Source organism: Lampetra fluviatilis, chromosome 5 (genome assembly GCF_964198595.1).
Source record: "Lampetra fluviatilis chromosome 5, kcLamFluv1.1, whole genome shotgun sequence".
In the NCBI taxonomy this organism is placed as follows: domain Eukaryota; kingdom Metazoa; phylum Chordata; class Hyperoartia; order Petromyzontiformes; family Petromyzontidae; genus Lampetra; species Lampetra fluviatilis.
Genome location: NC_136279.1, coordinates 7,585,392 through 7,602,957, shown reverse-complemented (window position 1 = coordinate 7,602,957; position 17,566 = coordinate 7,585,392). Strand labels below are relative to the sequence as shown.

Below are 17,566 nucleotides of genomic sequence, written 5' to 3'. Positions count from 1 at the left end.
TAGGTGCTCGTTAACAGCACTTGCCCCAACAGCCTGTTAGGGCTACACGGGGGACATTTGTCTTTGCCGCGTGGGCAGCGGTAGGGTAGCGGTTAGCGCGCTGCACTACGAACCCGGCCAACCGAGTTCGATTCCCGCTCTCGGCCACCAACAGCAGTGACGATGATCTGAACCGGTCCTGGGCCTTCCCCTAGGTCGACTCAGCCTCAACTGAGGACCTAGTGCGGCGTGTAAACATCGCCACTGGGGAGACAAAGGCGGTCGGGATGGTGCTGGCCCACCCACTCCCTCATAGGTGCTCGTTAACAGCACTTGTCCCAACAGTTAGTTAAGGCTATACGGGGGATCTTTGTCGTTTTTTGATTGCGCGCGCGCGTGTGTGTGTGCGTGTGTACGCGTGTGTGTGTGTGTGCGTGTGTGTGTATACGTGTGTGTGTATACGTGTGTGTGTGCGTGTGTGTGTGCGTGTGTGTGTGTACGAGCGTGTGACACATGTGTAAGCCGCCGGTGTTTTTGTGTGCCCTGGCAGATGTTGCAGGCGAGTAACAGGTGTTGTACGAGTCTTGCCCTGCCACTTGCCCAGAAAGGCCTCACACACTCGCAAGGCGCTTCAGCTTGTCCCCAAGACGGTCCTTCTGCTACGTTGGGACGTTTGGCCAATTCCGTTCGCGAAATTTGGGCTTCGTGTGGGAGGAAACCGGCGGCGTTCGTCGGGCACACGGTGTGGTAACGCCCAACGCTCCGCACGGATGGACTGCTATCGCGTCGCCTGGTTATTCGCAGGCAGTCTCCGACCCAAGTATTAGCCAGGTTCAAACTGCTTAGCATCTTCGGTAGATGCCATTCACCACCACGTATGTGCTGTATGTATGTTGAACTTCTTTCGCGCCGTACGTAGCCAACCGTGTTAATCGGAGGTGCGAAAAGTGCATAACACCATATCAACGTACATATCACCGTGCAAAGCAACTCAGGAATTAAACAAATAATAACGAATCAATGAAGCGCACGTACGGCCCTTCGCCACTCCACTGCTGGATGACGGCTTCCCCATGGCGTATCGGTGATGGTGGTTGTGTTTATGACCATACTTCACCACGCGGGTCAGTGAGGATTGGCAAAGGGAGGAGGCGCAAGACCGCTTCAGGTATCTCTCGCCACTGATGAGAGCCGACGCCGCGAATCGAACCCGGCCCATCTGGCTTCATAATACTCACCACCGCAACGCCGCCGCCGCTCCACCATCCCAGCGAACAACATAAAACATGAGATCAAATCAAGCGAGCGGATTTCTAGTGTCAACGTAATAATAAGAGTGCAAACAATAACGACAACGTGAATCTCAGCACGCTTTGCACACCACGACGACATCGGGACAGACGGAGTGACCCTGCCAATAAAAACTAAACTGGCAATAGCAGCACCAGCAGAATTTGTGATTCCGAATGAGTTTCAATGAAACGACAGATTAAACTATTTAAATTGACCAGGCGATGCCCATTGAGCTCTATTGCTCTTTTTCAGAAGCGACCTGACCGCAAATGGTAGCTCAACGAATTGGCTCATCGTGTGGACATTTATAGCAGCCAAATACTCTAAACGCTTGATGTCGATTCTAAATGTGGAATGGGGAAATCGGCCGACCCGGAGAAAAATCCACGCGACCACGGACAGAGAGACATGCAAACTCCAAATATACAGTCATCGTCATGGTCGCGATCGAACCCACAACCTCCTGCGTACCAGGCGAAGTAGTTAACATCTTTTTGGGGTTAGTTCACCGTGTGGGTATGATGCAAATGTTGTACCTATAACCCTCCACCAATCAAATCAAGTTGGTCACTCGGGTAAATGTGTCAATTTGATGATGTTTTAGTAGCGGCAGGGTGTTTTTTTTTCTAACAAAGGTTGATTCTTCTGATGAGACCCAGGAAGACGAAAATTCGGGTGCAGAATTTGCTTCTCTAAAAACAATTGCTGTTGCAAGAATATCGGTCTGGGAAGCCAACACATGCGTGGCGACGACCTGAACCCCCTAAACCATCGCGCAATGTAGATTTGAAGTTTTCGTGACTGCAGGGATCCATACTCTTTGGTTCTTTCGGTAAAGTCACGTAGGTAGAAAATTAAAAAAAATAAATCACGACGTTTCGGGCGCAACACAAGCGTCCGTCATCAGGTGGGACAACCACAGCAAGAAACAATTGCTGAAGTGGGCGAAAGGGCTGCCGAGACAATATCTTTGTCTCTTGTAAGTGGTGCTGCTCTAAAACTGCGTAAAAGTCACGCGTAAAAAGAAAAAGCATTCGCTGAATGAAAATGTGGGAAAGTCGGTAAGTGTCACCGATCCCTCCAGCAGCGCATTCGTTATCGCCCCATTGCCCTTCCACGCATCTCGCAGTGATTCGCGTCCTTGAGCCTTTGGCCCCCAAACAGTGGCTTATCGGTTGCCACCGAGGTTGAAAAATTCGAACAATTACATTCTTGAGGCAGGCTAATCTGTAGATCCCAAACCCGCGTTTTCATAGCAAGGTCGTGTTACCGGCGGTAGCTGATCGAGAGTGACACCGTCGGCAAATATTAAGGGTTGGTCGTGTGTTTTGATATGCAATATCGTGTTGTCGTTGCTGGGGGTAAAACGAATGTGATATGCACCATCTGCGGACTATGACAATGAATATGAAATGTATCGACACAACAGACAATATATATGTGTGTGTGTGTATATACACGAGGCTTTGTTCACGGTCGATACTGGTAGCATGCAACACCCCAGGTGTCACCCACCAACCCCCCCTCCCCCCCCATGGCTCACGGGGCTGACGAGGGTAAACTCTGCCACCACCGTCACTGGCTGATGCGGTGATGTCATTGTTCATCTGTTTGCCGACCTTAGCCGCCGGGCGCTCACCGCCTCATGTTTACTCTCCTCCCTACTCCGCTAACCCCCAGGGTCACACCACTCCTCTACCCCCACCCCACACACCTGTACTCCCCCACACCTGTACATCGCCCCCCCCGCCCCCCCCCCCACCAGGGCCATGCCTAACCACGCACACCTGTGCTTCCCCACCTATACCCCCCCACACACACCTGAGCCACCCCCACCTCCCCCGACTTGCACTCCCACACACCTGAACTCCCCACCCACACCTCGCCCACCTGTAGCCGTACCCCTCCCCACCACCTCCATCTGTTTACTGAGCCAACGGCCGTGCCGCGCCCTGGCCAATGGGAGGGTTTATTGGCTCAGATAAGCAACCCGCAGGCGGCATAAATAACCACGTGCCGTCTCACCTGCCTGATCATCGCCTTTATCGGCCATTGATCCCTGCGGCGGGCTTGTGATGTGCCCGTCTGTTGCCCAGCCGGCGTTTATTGGCATGGCGCGGGGTGGGGGGAGTTAGCTGTGTGTTTGTGAGCGAGCGAGCGAGTGTGCGTTATCGGCAATGTGTGGGGAGCGGTAGTCTAGCGGTTAGCGCGCACGGCTCTACGAATCCAGGCGACCTGAGTTCGATTCCCGCTCACGGCCAACATCAGTGACGGTTCTGGGCCTCCCCCTAGGTCGACTCAGCCTCAAATGAGTACCTGGTGCGGTGTGTAAACATCGCCACTGGGGAGACAAAGGCGACCGGACGTGGTGGTGGCCCCTCACACCCTCGTGTGTCGTGCCGACCCTCATAAGGTGCTACTCGCTAACAGCACTTGCCCCAACAGTCTGTTTAGGCTATGCGGGGGATCTTTGTCTTTGTTATCGGCAAGGCAGGGCGGCGGGCGGGTAGTGACCGTGTCGTGGTCATAATCCTGCGCGTGAACTCGATCACCGCACACGCCCAGTAACAGTGGCGAATATTTGAACCGGGCCTGGAACTCCCCTAGGTCGACTCAGCCTTAAACGAGTACCCGGTGCGACGTGTCGAACATTACTACAGGTGCTGGAGCGGTGGTGCGGTGGTTAGCCCAGTGCTCTCTAAACACCGTTTTCACCTCAATCCCACGCCAGATTCCCGGCTAGGGCTGAACATTAATGGGCCACGGCGAATGGAATCCGAAATGGTGCCGGTCACTAACCCGCCCCGAGCGGCGTGGTGAAGTATGGCCAAACAACCGTCATGGCCGACGCGGCGTGTGGAGCTGTCTCCATCCAGCAATGTGGATTGACGAGGGGGGGGGGGGGTCTGACGTTGGATTCACGACTACGGATCATCGGCCATTGGCTCTATCGACTGCCGTGTGAAGAAGCCAAAATCCGTGGTCTCGCGACGTGGCACTCCACCCGGCTCCTGCGCATTGACGAACTGGACTCCATCGCTCCATCTCCGCAGCGGAGGAACCCCACGCCCCGTCCGTCCCCCCCCCCGTCCTGCCACTACGTCATTCGTCTAGATCACCGGCCACGCCGCCTCGAGTCGAGCGGCCGTGTGCCCAGCCGCGCGTGCCCACTCACTTTATTGCTCGACAAACGTGTGACGTTTGTGGACAATGCAAGTCGGTGACACCGATGTTGTTGGGTTGGTGACTCAGCAGGCCACACTCTTGGCCAGTAGCGTTGGTTTAAGGAGGCGCAGTCCGACCCGATTGTGACCTTGAGGGTCTCATCAGCACATAAATAAAGTCGCCATTTACGGTACCTGCTCTCAAGGAGGGTAATTTCTTCAAACGTCGCTTATATTACAGTATTCCTTTTCAGGCCAGAGTTCTTGACGAACTAGCTGAGTCGTATGGAGCATAACGGGCGAGTTAAATATAATCACATATTTGTTTGTGTTACAGCTACTGTCATTGTGATGAAATGAAGACTATGACGTTTCGAATGATGGGCCTCATGCAGAAATAAATAACTATTCTTCTGGACAGCGCATAGGCTGGTGGACCAAATAAATATGTTAATCATCATCATCATCACCCACGTGGTCGTCAGTGGCCTTGGTCAATCCACTGCTGGATGGAGGCCTCTTAGCTGCTGCTGCTGCCACCTCTCACGATATCGTGCTGTAACAATAATATTAACATTCGTCCACCGAAGATTCAACAGAGATGAACATGCTCAGTTTGATTTATTTTACTTACGTCGAGGGCGAACCAGATATTTATAAAACATACTGTATATGTTTTACATTTATTTCCAGAGAAAGCACTCTCCGCTTGACACGCAGCAGAGAGTGCGTGTGGTTGACGGTAACTTCGCGTTATCGAAGTCTCAGTTCGCATTTTGTGGCAATTGCCTTGTCTCTAACCAACGGCATAGAGGGGGTAACCCACACCCTCCCCCCTAACCGCTCCAACTTTCCACTAAATAAACCTCCGGAGGCATGAAAACTCCTGGACAAAGTCCACCCATCAGCGCAACCCAAGGTTGATATAGAAACAAACAAGCAGGCAATAAACGAGCCGAGTGAGTTAGGACTGCGACTTGTAAATGGAACGATTCAAACAGACGCACAGCAAGCCGGGGGAGACGGGGGAGCCGGGGGAGCCGGGTGCACGAACGTAACCTCCTCCTCCTCTTTCTCCCGCCGCTGCCTCCTCTCGCTCCGTGACCTCGCCGCTCGGGGAGGCTTCAGCTGCTGCGCGCAGGAACTCGCAACGCAACTCATAGAGCGCCGCGCGCTCCAACTCCCCGCGCTCCAACCCTCGCGCGCTCTAACACCCGCGCGCCCGAACTAACACCACGTGCTCCAACTAACACCCGCGCGCTCCAACCCTCGCGCGCTCTAACACAGCGCGCTCTAACACAGCGCGCTCTAACACAGCGCGCTCCAACCCTCGCGCGCTCTAACACAGCGCGCTCTAACACAGCGCGCTCTAACACAGCGCGCTCTAACACCCGCGCGCCCGAACTAACACCACGTGCTCCAACCAACACCACGTGCTCCAACTAACACCCGCTCGCTCCAACTACCACCCACTGTCTCTCATATCCACGGCGCCCTCGACCAAGTTGATCGGCCCTCGGGGCGAGCGGTGCGTCCTTCTCCCTGGGCACTGCGTCTCCCCGGCAGGGCTCCGCTGAGGCGGGGAGTCGGGGGAATGGGAATTCGGGAGAGATGTCACGATCCGCCCACGCAGGCGACGTTCGAGATGGTTTGCGTCCTTTCTGCGTTCACAGCAAAGGCCTCCCTTGTCTTCAATCACGTCCGCCAAAAAAAAAAAATGCATCTTTCGCATTCTGTCGCCCAGTGAGATCGTATCTCCTCCCGTGATGCCCGACGGCTCCCGATTGCTGTTCGTGTCGCTCGCTCCACGCGGTTCCTTGACGAAGAATGGACAAGAAGACTGAACGGCTACATTGAGACGACGAGATGACACGCTTCCAAAAATAGAACTCGTAATAAATCAAACCCGAGCTATAAAGGGCCTCGTTGTACACAGAGCCGCTTTTGTCGCGATCCCTGTGTGATGCCAATGTTTGGCATTCCTGATGATTTCACCTCCGACGCTCGATCGGGCGGCGCCACAAGGGCTCTACGTCAGCGCACGACAAGAATAATTACCACGGGGGGCGGATACTCTCATGGCTCATGGGAATATTGCGCAGGACCAAGACAAAGATACCCCGTGTAGCCTTGACAGACTTTAGGGGCAAGTGCTGCTACGCGAGCACCTATAAAAGCCGGCACCGCACACGATGTGGTGGGTGGACAGCACCACGCCCGGCAGTCTTTGTCTCCCCAGTGGCGATGTTTACGCACCGCACCAGCTACTCAGTTGAGGCTGAGTCGACGTAGGGGGCGCCCAGGACCGGTTCATATAATCGTCACTGATGGTGGCCGTGCGCAAGAAATCGATCTCGGGTCACGGGTTCGTAGTGCAGCGCGCTAACCGCTACCCTACCGCTGCCTAACGCACACACACACACGTGTCACATACGCTGTCATACACAAAGACGAAGGAACTTCTCCCGACAAAACTATGTACAGAATGTTGAACTTCGTTCGCACCCTACGAAGCCACCGTGCTAATCGGAGGTGCGGTGTGAACGACAACAAACTAACACACACACACACACACATCTGTGTGTGTGTGATGAAATCTAGATTGACACACAACTTTGTTCTCACCTGAACTGACCGTTTGGGGCAAGTGCCGTTATAGAGGCCAAGATTGCCGCCTTTGTCTCCCCAACGGCGATGTTTACGGGACACACCAGCGACTGATTTAAGGTCGAGTCGACCTAGGGGGCGGATATGCGTCACTGATGGTGGCCGTGCGCGGGAACCGAACTCGACACGCCGGGATCGTAGCGCAGTCCGCTAACCGCTCTACACTAAACTACACTCACATCACACACACACACACGCACTATTGTACACACATCTAAAGGCACGGAGACACAAATAAACAATAACGAGACTCAGACATAGAGAAAGAGAGACGCATAGGAAGTGAGAGAGAGAGAGAGTCGCGCACACCGTGCCTGAACCAGATCGTGACAATAATGACGAAACTTCACTACTGATAGGATCGTGACAACTTACAGAACAGTGACGCGCGATAGGCGAGTGGCGACACCCGGGGGGGGGGGGGGCACGGTTTTGGGGGGGGGGCCTCAGTGTTTGACTTCATCACAAACTGCCGAGCGGCACTGCCGTGGCGTCGACCCTCGTCGCGGTGGTCACACGAGTCGCGGTGGTCACACGAGTCGCGGTGCCCGCTGCTCAGTGTCCGAGGCGTCTCACGCCGCAAGGGGTTTTTGTGTTTCCCCCCCCCCATTCCCCCGCGCCTCCGATTGGCACGGTTGTGGCCGCGTACGGTGCGAAAGAAGTTCGGCATCGGTGCGGTGGACAACCCGGTTGGGGGTGGGGGGGGCTCTCTCCCGCGCGCTGTCGTGACGAAGCGCGTTGTGGTGCTCGTGACGTTGACGGGAAGATGTCGAGGTGGAACAAGCGGCAGTGGGGCGGCCGCCAGCACCAGCCCAACCACACCCCCACCCACCACCACCACCCCCGGCCGCCTTTGTCTCCCCGGTTCTGATGGGTTTGTTTAACACACCGCTGCAGGTACTCATTTTCAGTTGAGTCGAGCTAGCGGAGGGACAGTAACCGGATCATAAATTGGACACTGATGTTAGTCGTGTCCAGGGCTCGGAGAGCAGCTCTAGAAGAGATATATTGCACGCGCAGGCACACACGAATCCCGCCACACAGGGCGCGCGCGTGTGTGTGCCAATGCAAACATAAGCATACACAATACAAAGATCCCCCGTATAGTCTTTAACAGGCTGTTGGGGAAAGTGCTGTTAGCGAACACCCATGCACGCCGGCACGGCACACGAGGAGGTGGGTGGCCAACACCACGCCCGACCGCATTTGCCTCCCCGGTGGCGATGTTTGCACATCGCACCAGCTACTCACTTGAGGCTGAGTCGACCTAGGGGAGGTCCAGAACCGGTTCAGATATTCGTCACTTGGCGTTGGTGGCCGTGAGCGGGTATCAAACTCGGGTCAGCGGGGTGCGCCAACCACTTTACACTGCCGCTCCCCACGAGCACACACACACACGCACGCACACACACACACACACGCACACACACAGACGCACATCACATGCGTGTGTGTGCGTGTGTTTGCACGCACACACACGCGCACGCGCGCAAACACTCCAGCGCGCATTCGCATTGCACGTGCGCGCGATGATCCACGTGCACCCACGCACTCTTCGGACGGAGCACGCATCCAATGACACCGACGATTGCTCCGCTCCGCGCACGTCCATCTAGGCGCCTTCCCCTGCTCTCGTCTTGCTGTCTTCCTGCCCCACGCGACGCCGAGTTGCTGCTGCTGCTGCTGCGGTGAAGCCACGCAGAGAATCGCAGGTTAAAGAGCACGCACGTGCACGCGCGCTGACACACACGTGCATGCTAACACACGCGTGCATGCTAACACACGCGTGCGTGCTAACACACACGTGCACACTAACACACACGTGCATGCTAACACACGCGTGCATGCTAACACACACGTGCACGCTAACACACACGTGCATGCTAACACACACGTGCATGCTAACACACACGTGCACACTAACACACACGTGCACACTAACACACACACGTGCACACTAACACACACGTGCATGCTAACACACGCGTGCACACTAACACACACGTTCACACTAACACACGCGTGCACACTAACACACGCGTGCATACTAACACACGCGTGCACGCTAACACACACCTGCACACTAACACACACGTGCACACTAACACACACGTGCACACTGACACACACGTGCACACTAACACACACGTGCACACTGACACACGCGTGCACACTGACACACACCTGCACACTAACACACGTGTGCACACTAACACACACGTGCACACTAACACACACGTGCACGCTGACACACACGTGCACACTGACACACACGTGCACACTAACACACACGTGCACACTAACACACACGTGTGCACACTAACACACGCGTGCACACTGACACACACGTGTGCACACTAACACACACGTGCACGCTGACACACACGTGCACACTGACACACACGTGCACACTAACACACGCGTGCACACTAACACACACGTGCACACTAACACACACGTGTGCACACTAACACACGCGTGCACACTGACACACACGTGTGCACACTAACACACACGTGCACGCTGACACACACGTGCACACTGACACACACGTGCACACTAACACACGCGTGCACACTAGCACACACGTGCACACTAACACACACGTGTATACGCTAATACACAAACACAGCCATCGTAACCGTGACACACACCCGTGCTAACGTGCACACACATGAATACTGACGCAATGAACAAGTGCCCACACACACGCGCGAGATAGCATGCTCCTTATCAGCGTTGTCTGCATCAAGCGGGACGAAGACAAAGACCCCCCGTATAGCCTTCACAGATTGTTGTGGCAAGTGCTGTTACCGAACACATATGAAGGCCGGCACAGCACACGAGAGGGGGTGGGGTGGATAGCACCACGCCCGGCCGCCTTCGTCTCCCCAGTGGAGATGTTTACACGTCGCACCAGGCGCACATTTGAGGCTGAGTCAACCTTGGCGATCGCAGTCTGCGCGCACACGCAAACACGCAAACACGTAAACACGAGATCTCGACGTCACGTGGCACAACAAAAATCATTGAGGCATCTTTGTGTGTCTACAACGCGTTGGGCGCGTTCGACAATCATCAGGCGCGGGCTGTGATTGCTCGTGGGCGCTTTAATTTATTTGGGGGCGAGGGGAGGGCAGAGAGGCTGGGGGTGGGGAGGGAGGAAAGAGGGGTAGACTTTTAAACTAAAATCAAAATCTCGGACGTCATCTCCATCATCAGCCATGCCTAATCCACTGCTGGATGAGAGGGCCTCCCTTCCCGAAGCAGCTGCCGCCGCCTCTGGACTTTGGGGTAGGCCGTGACCCCTGCAGATCCGGGATGGATGCTGGATCTCTCTCTCTCTGTCTCTCTCTGGCTCTCTGTTTCTCCGTCTCTCTGCGTCTCTTTCTGTCTCTCTCTCTCTGTTTATCTCTGTGTCTCTCTCTGTCTCTATGTGTATGTATATTGTGGGGAGCGATAGTGTAGCCGTTAGCGCGCTGCGCTACGAACCATGCAACCCGAGTTCGATTCCCGCTCACGGCCAACGCCAGTGACGATTATTTGAACCGGTTCTGGGCCTCCCCTAGGTCGACTCAGCTTCAAATGAGTACCTGGTGCGGTGTGTAAACATCACCACTAGGGAGACAAAGGCGGTCGGGCATGGTGCTGGCCACCCACCGCCTCGTGTACCTTTGCGGCCTTCATAGGTGCTCGCTAACAGCACTTGCCCCTACAGTCTGTTAAGGCTATATGGGGGATCTTTGTCTTGTTTTGTGTGTCTCTCTGTTTCTCTCTGTGTGTCCCTCTCTGTATCTTTCTGTGTGTGTAATACGCAGGCGCGTGGGCGTGCAGCAGCAGCCCGCGTGTGAACGCCATGACATTAGCGGAGAGAGAATCTCACGACAAATGAAAGCGTCGCTCTCGTGCCAGAAGCGCGGGGCGAAGGGGGCCGAGGGTTGTTCCCCTCGCTGGCATCGGAACAAACCAGCCACTGCCCTGTCCCCTTTCGTATGCTGGGGGCAGAGGGGATCCTAGGGCAGCGTACACATGGCGAGGGGATGACTAAGGGGGCAAGGGGAGCGGTGGCGTAGCGGTTAGCGCGCTGCGCTATGAACCCGGCGACCCCGGGTTCGATTCTGTCTCACGGCCAACACCAGTGACGATTATCTGAACCGGTCCTGGGCCTCCCCGAGGTGCGGTGTGTAAACATCGCCACTGGGGAGACAAAGGCGGTCGGGCGTGGTGCTGGCCACCAGAGGTGTGGACTCGAGTCATGTGACTTGGACTCGAGTCAGACTCGAGTCATGAATTTGATGACTTGCGACTCGACTTGGACTTGCATAACAATGACTTTGTCCCACCTATGAGATGTGGACTCGAGTCATGTGACTTGGACTCGAGTCAGACTCGAGTCATGAATTTGATGACTTGCGACTCGACTTGGACTTGCATAACAATGACTTTGTCCCACCTCTGCTGGCCACCCACCGCCTCGTGTACCGTTCCGGCCTTCATAGGTGCTCGCTAACAGCACTTGCCCGTACAGTCCGTTAAGGCTGTACGGGGGGATCTTTGTCTTTGTAGTAGTGGTGGTAGTGGGGTGGGGGGCACGCAATTGAGCGGCGATGCAATGCCCCTCTCATTACGTGGCACAGTTCACCAGGAGGCGGGGATGAGGCCACTGCGAGAGATGGTCACCGCTTCGGGGAGGGGGGGCGGGGAGGCTTTTATCCGTACAGCGCGTTGAGCTCACGGCTTGCTGATGATGATCGGAATGGAAGAACGTCCAACGGGACCCCGTCAACTGGTGAGCGACCTGGCAGGGGGAAGGAAGCGACGGCCGCGGTGCAGCGGCGTCGAGATCACGATCAGTGAGATGCTGAGGGTGAGAAGTGGTGTCGTTGATGATGAAGCGGCTGATTTGGCTGTACCGTTTTACGGACCATCGCGGCTGTTTACGCGTCTCGACCCCGCACCTCCGATTAGCACGGCTGGCTGCGTACGGTGCGAAAGAAGTTCAACATACGGTACACACATAGCGCCTTACTGTTCAGCCGACCTTTCTCCAATATCCCTGCCCTCTCGTACCCACTCTCCCACCTCTCACCCCCCCCCCACCCCCTCTCTCCACCTCCTCCCCTCCCTCTCCGCTCCCATATTCTCCCCCTTCATTCTATCTACCACCCCCACACCCTCCATTGCATCTCGCTCCATCTCTTTCTCCCCACGCTCTTCAATCTCCCCGCTCTCCCCCCACTCTCCCCCGCTCTCTCCCCTCTCTCCCCCCGCTCCCCCCCCGCTCCCCCCCCGCTCCCCCCCCGCTCCCCCCCCGCTCTCTCCCCCCGCTCCCCCCCCGCTCCCCCCCCGCTCCCCCCGCTCTCCCCCCGCTCTCCCCCCGCTCCCCCCCCGCTCCCCCCCCGCTCCCACCCCGCTCCCCCCGCTCCCCCCGCTCTCCCCCCGCTCTCCCCCCGCTCCCTCCCCGCTCCCCCCCCGCTCCCCCCCCGCTCCCCCCGCTCTCCCCCCGCTCTCCCCCCGCTCCCCCCCCGCTCCCCCCCCGCTCTCCCCCCGCTCCCCCCCCCGCTCCCCCCCCGCTCTCCCCCCGCTCTCCCCCCGCTCCCCCCGCTCTCCCCCCGCTCTCCCCCCGCTCTCTCCCCCCGCTCCCCCCGCTCTCTCCCCCCGCTCTCCCCCCCGCTCCCCCCCCGCTCTCCCCCCGCTCCCCCCCCCGCTCCCCCCCCGCTCCCCCCCCGCTCCCCCCCCGCTCTCCCCCCGCTCCCCCCGCTCTCCCCCCGCTCCCCCCCCGCTCTCCCCCCGCTCTCCCCCCGCTCTCTCCCCGCTCTCTCCCCCCGCTCTCTCCCCCCGCTCTCCCCTCGCTCCCCCCGCTCCCCCCGCTCTCCCCCCGCTCCCCCCGCTCCCCCCGCTCTCTCCGCTCTCTCCGCTCTCCCCCCGCTCTCCCCCCGCTCTCTCCCCGCTCTCCCCCCGCTCTCTCCCCGCTCTCTCCCCGCTCTCCCCCCGCTCTCCCCCCGCTCTCTCCCCGCTCTCCCCCCGCTCTCCCCCCGCTTTCTCCGCTCTCCCCCCGCTCTCCCCCCGCTTTCTCCCCGCTCTCCCCCCGCTCTCCCCCCGCTCTCTCCCCGCTCTCCCCCCGCTCTCCCCCCGCTCTCTCCCCGCTCTCCCCCCGCTCTCCCCCCGCTCTCTCCGCTCTCTCCGCTCTCTCCCCGCTCTCTCCCCGCTCTCCCCCCGCTCTCCCCCCGCTCTCTCCCCGCTCTCTCCCCGCTCTCCCCCCGCTCTCTCCGCTCTCTCCGCTCTCCCCCCGCTCTCTCCCCGCTCTCCCCCCGTTCTCCCCCCGCTCTCTCCCCGCTCTCCCCCCGCTCTCCCCCCGCTCTCTCCCCGCTCTCTCCCCGCTCTCCCCCCGCTCTCCCCCCGCTCTCTCCCCGCTCTCCCCCCGCTCTCCCCCCGCTCTCTCCGCTCTCTCCGCTCTCTCCCCGCTCTCTCCCCGTGTCAGGGCGGGTTGCGCGGGGTGGGGGGAGGGCGGGGATGGAGGCGGTGTGGGGTGGAGGAGGGGGGGTGGAGGGGGGTCTAAGTAGGGGTTCAGGAGGGGGGGGTTGAAAAGGATTGAGGGGGGCTTGCGGTGGGGGGATGAGAGGGGTTTGTTGGGGGTGGAGGGGGGGGTTGGGTGGGGGTGGAGGGTGATGAGATGGTGGTTAAGGGGGAGGGGTGAGAAGGGTTGGGTGGGGGTGAAGGGGGTGGTTGAGGGAGGGTTGAGGGGGGGTTGAGGTGGTTGTTAAGATGGGGTTGAGGGGGGGGGATGAGGGGGTGGTTAAGGGGGGGGGGGAGGGGTTGAAGGGTGGGGGCCGTCCCTGCGTGTGAGCGCGGCGCGTGCTGCGTCTCCGCGGGTTTCCATGGAGACGCGCTCAGACGTGGAGCCGAGAGACGAGGCGACGAGGAGGAGGAGGAGGGGGGAGGAGGAGGGGGGAGGAGAGCGCCACGGTGTCGAAATGTCAACTCCCTCGCCTGATGTACAGGAGGTCGTGGAATCGATCCCGACCCTGGTCACGTGGAATTTTCTCGGGCTCTCTCCAGTTCCCGCCCCCCACCCCCACTCCACATGTAGAATGAACTCGACGCGTTCAGAGTCTTGTGGCTGCCGCTAAGGATGTCCACGCGACAAGCCACTTCGTTGAGCTATCATTTGTGGCCGGGTCGCTTCTGAAACAAAAAACATCTATGTAGCTCAAGGGGCCTTGCCTGGTCCACTACGAATGGTTTAATGAGCGTCATACAAACATTAACACATAGAAGGCGGGGTGATCGATTCGCTTGGCGCTCCAGTCCCAGCTGCACCACCTCCTGCACCACCTCCTTCTCTCCTCGTCCTCCCTTCCTCCCCCTCCTCACGGCCGCACACAGACACAGGGCGCGCACACAGACACAGGGCAGCGCACAGACACAGGCCGCGCACAGACACAGGGCGCGCACAGACACAGACACAGGCCGCGCTTGACGCGCTTGCACGAACCGCGCTGCACCCCGCGATGTGAAGTCTCGCGCGCGGCCTCCGCCCCCTCGCCGCCGGCACGAGAGCGCGATGCCCGTGCAGAGCGGGGTGAGGGTTCGAGTTAGAGCTAGGGGTGGGTAGGGTGTGGGTAGGGTGTGGGTAGGGTGTGGGAAGGGTGTGGGTAAGGTGTGGGTAGGGTGTGCGTGGGGTGAGGGTAGGGCGTGGGTAGGGTGTGGGTAGGGTGTGGGTAGGGTGTGGGTAGGGTGAGGGTAGGGTGTGGGTAGGGTGTGGGTAGGGTGTGCGTAGGGTGAGGGTAGGGTGTGGGTAGGGTGTGGGTAGGGTGAGGGTAGGGTGTGGGTAGGGTGTGGGTAGGGTGTGGGTAAGGTGTGGGTAGGGTTAGGGTAGGGTGTGGGTAGGGTGTGGGTAGGGTTAGGGTAGCGGTAAGGTTAGGGTAGGGTTAGGGTAGGGTTAAGGTAGGGTTAGGGTAGGGTTAGGGTAGGGCAGGGGTCGGCAACCAAAATAACAAGAAGAGCCATTTCTTTCCAATTCGGTACAAAATTCAGTATTTCAAGAGCCGCAATGCAGCTGAGTACATACTGTACATACGTACATATTGTCAAGAAGCGGCCCGTAAAGAGCCGCATGCGGCTCCGGAGCCGTAGGTTGCCGACCCCTGGGGTAGGGTTAGGGTAGGGCTAGGGTTAGGGTAGGGCTAGGGTAAGGTTAGGGTAAGGTTAGGGTAGGGTTAGGGTAAGGTTAGGGTAGGGTTAGGGTAAGGTGTAGGGTTCGAGTTAGAGCTAGGGTTAGGGTAGGGTTATGGTTAGGGGTAGGGTTCGAGTTAGAGCTAGGGTTAGGGTAGGGTTATGGCAAAGTTAGGGTTCGAGTTAGAGCTAGGGTTACGGTAAGGTTAGAGCTAGGTTTAGGGTAGGGTTCGAGTTAGAGCTTGGGTTAGGGTAGGGTTAGGGTAAGGTTAGGGTTCGAGTTATAGCTAGGGTTAGGGTAAGGTTATAGCTAGGGTTAGGGTTATGGTTAGGGGTAGGGTTCGAGTTAGAGCTAGGGTTAGGGTAGGGTTATGGTAAGGTTAGGGTTCGAGTTAGAGCTAGGGTTACGGTAAGGTTAGAGCTAGGTTTAGGGTAGGGTTCGAGTTAGAGCTTGGGTTAGGGTAGGGTTAGGGTAAGGTTAGGGTTCGAGTTATAGCTAGGGTTAGGGTAAGGTTATAGCTAGGGTTAGGGTTATGGTTAGGGGTAGGGTTCGAGTTAGAGCTAGGGTTAGGGTAGGGTTATGGTAAGGTTAGGGTTCGAGTTAGAGCTAGGGTTACGGTAAGGTTAGAGCTAGGGTTAGGGTAGGGTTCGAGTTAGAGCTAGGGTTAGGGTAGGGTTAGGATAAGGTTAGGGTTCGAGTTATAGCTAGGGTTAGGATAAGGTTATAGCTAGGGTTAGGGTAAGGTTAGAGCTAGGGTTAGGGGTAGGGTTATGGTTAGGGGTAGGGTTCGAGTTAGAGCTAGGGTTAGGGTAGGGTTATGGTAAGGTTAGGGTAGGGTTAGAGCTAGGGTTAGGGGTAGGGTTATGGTTAGGGTTAGCGTAAGGTTATAGCTAGGGTTAGGGTAATGTTAGAGCTAGGGTCAGGGTTAGTTTTCGTGAGAGGACCAGAAGTGTCCAGGGACGCATGCACGGACGCACGCACACCCCCGGATGGCCGTGACATTTCCCAGCCACAGCAACGAACAGCAGCCTCTCGGCTCCCTTCCGCGTAGCACGAGGCAAAGGTCACGGGAGGTGCTTCACGAAGACTCCCCGGGTCGGCTTGGGGAGATCCATGCTGAGCCAACCCCACAGGCGATTGTCGCAGCTACCGCTGCTGCCCATGCTGTTGCCACAAATGCTGCTGCTACTGCTGCAACTGCATCTGCTACTACTGCTGTCACTGCCGCTACTGTTTCTGCTATTGCCGTTGCTTGCAGCCACTGCATGCAGCTGCTTGCTCCTGCTGCTACTAATATTGCTGCAAATGCTGTTTCTGTTTCTGCTGTTGCTTGCTGCCACTGCTACTACTGCTGCAGTTACTGCTGCTACTGCTTCTACTCTTGCTTGCTGCCACTGCTACTACTACTGCAGTTACTGATGCTACGGCTTCTGCTATTACTGCTGCTACTGCTTGCTGCTTCTGCTGCAACTGCTGCCGCTACTGCTGCTACTGTTTCTGCTGCTGCTACTGCCGCCAAAATGAACTCCTTCATTCGCTAGTCCCGACAGACAGACGCTGCTAAGACGGAGATTTCCGGCCCTTGGGGTTAGAGAGACGCCTGCAGATCTTGCAACATCCCTGACCAACCAAAGCCCCCCCCCCCCCCACTTTTTTTGGCAGCAAACTAGAACTGGCAACGCGAACTGAGAGATAACAACAAACAAACAAACATTGTATAATCTTTTTTTTACGCGTTATTAATAAATAAAGATTAGACGGGCTTGCCACGCACATTAATTCTGGACGAATGCGCAGCAACACTGGGGGGCATTGTCTTGGGGGGGGGGCGGTTTGGGGGCTCGGGGATTTTTGTGTCAACTGTGGATGGATTCCCACGCGTCACTCGGAGCATCTTTCTTCTCCGCTCGGCCGTGGCACGGGGCTCGCCTCGAGTCGTCGTGTGGCACGGGGCTCGAGTCGTCGTGTGGCCGCCATGGAGAGTGCGCAGGCGGCGCAACTGCGTCGTCACGAGGGTGCAGTCCGTGGAGCCTCCACTGGCAAGGTCCATGGGGCCGCTGTCTGCGTGCCACTGGTGGTAGCACAGGCACACACACACGCACGCACACACACACGCACACACACATGCACACACACACACGCACACACACACACGCACACACACACGCACACACGTACACACACACGCACACACACGCGCACACACACACGTACACACACACGCACACACACACGTACACACACACGCGTACACACACACGCGCACACACACACGCACACACACACA

General features: G+C 57.6%; 1 protein-coding gene across 1 annotated transcript; it reads right to left on the bottom strand.

Moving 5' to 3' along the window:
• Window positions 1-8,670: 8,670 nt before the first annotated feature.
• LOC144932801 (uncharacterized) lies at window positions 8,671-17,329 on the bottom strand. The gene is made up of 5 exons (XM_078857262.1): window positions 17,229-17,329; window positions 14,599-14,704; window positions 11,839-11,901; window positions 9,918-10,062; window positions 8,671-8,786 (listed from the first exon to the last, which is right to left on the bottom strand). The coding sequence occupies exons 1-5, from the start codon at window positions 17,327-17,329 to the stop codon at window positions 8,716-8,718; spliced, it is 486 nt and encodes a 161-aa protein (XP_078713388.1). The 3' UTR covers window positions 8,671-8,715.
• Between the last annotated feature and the right edge of the window lie 237 nt (window positions 17,330-17,566).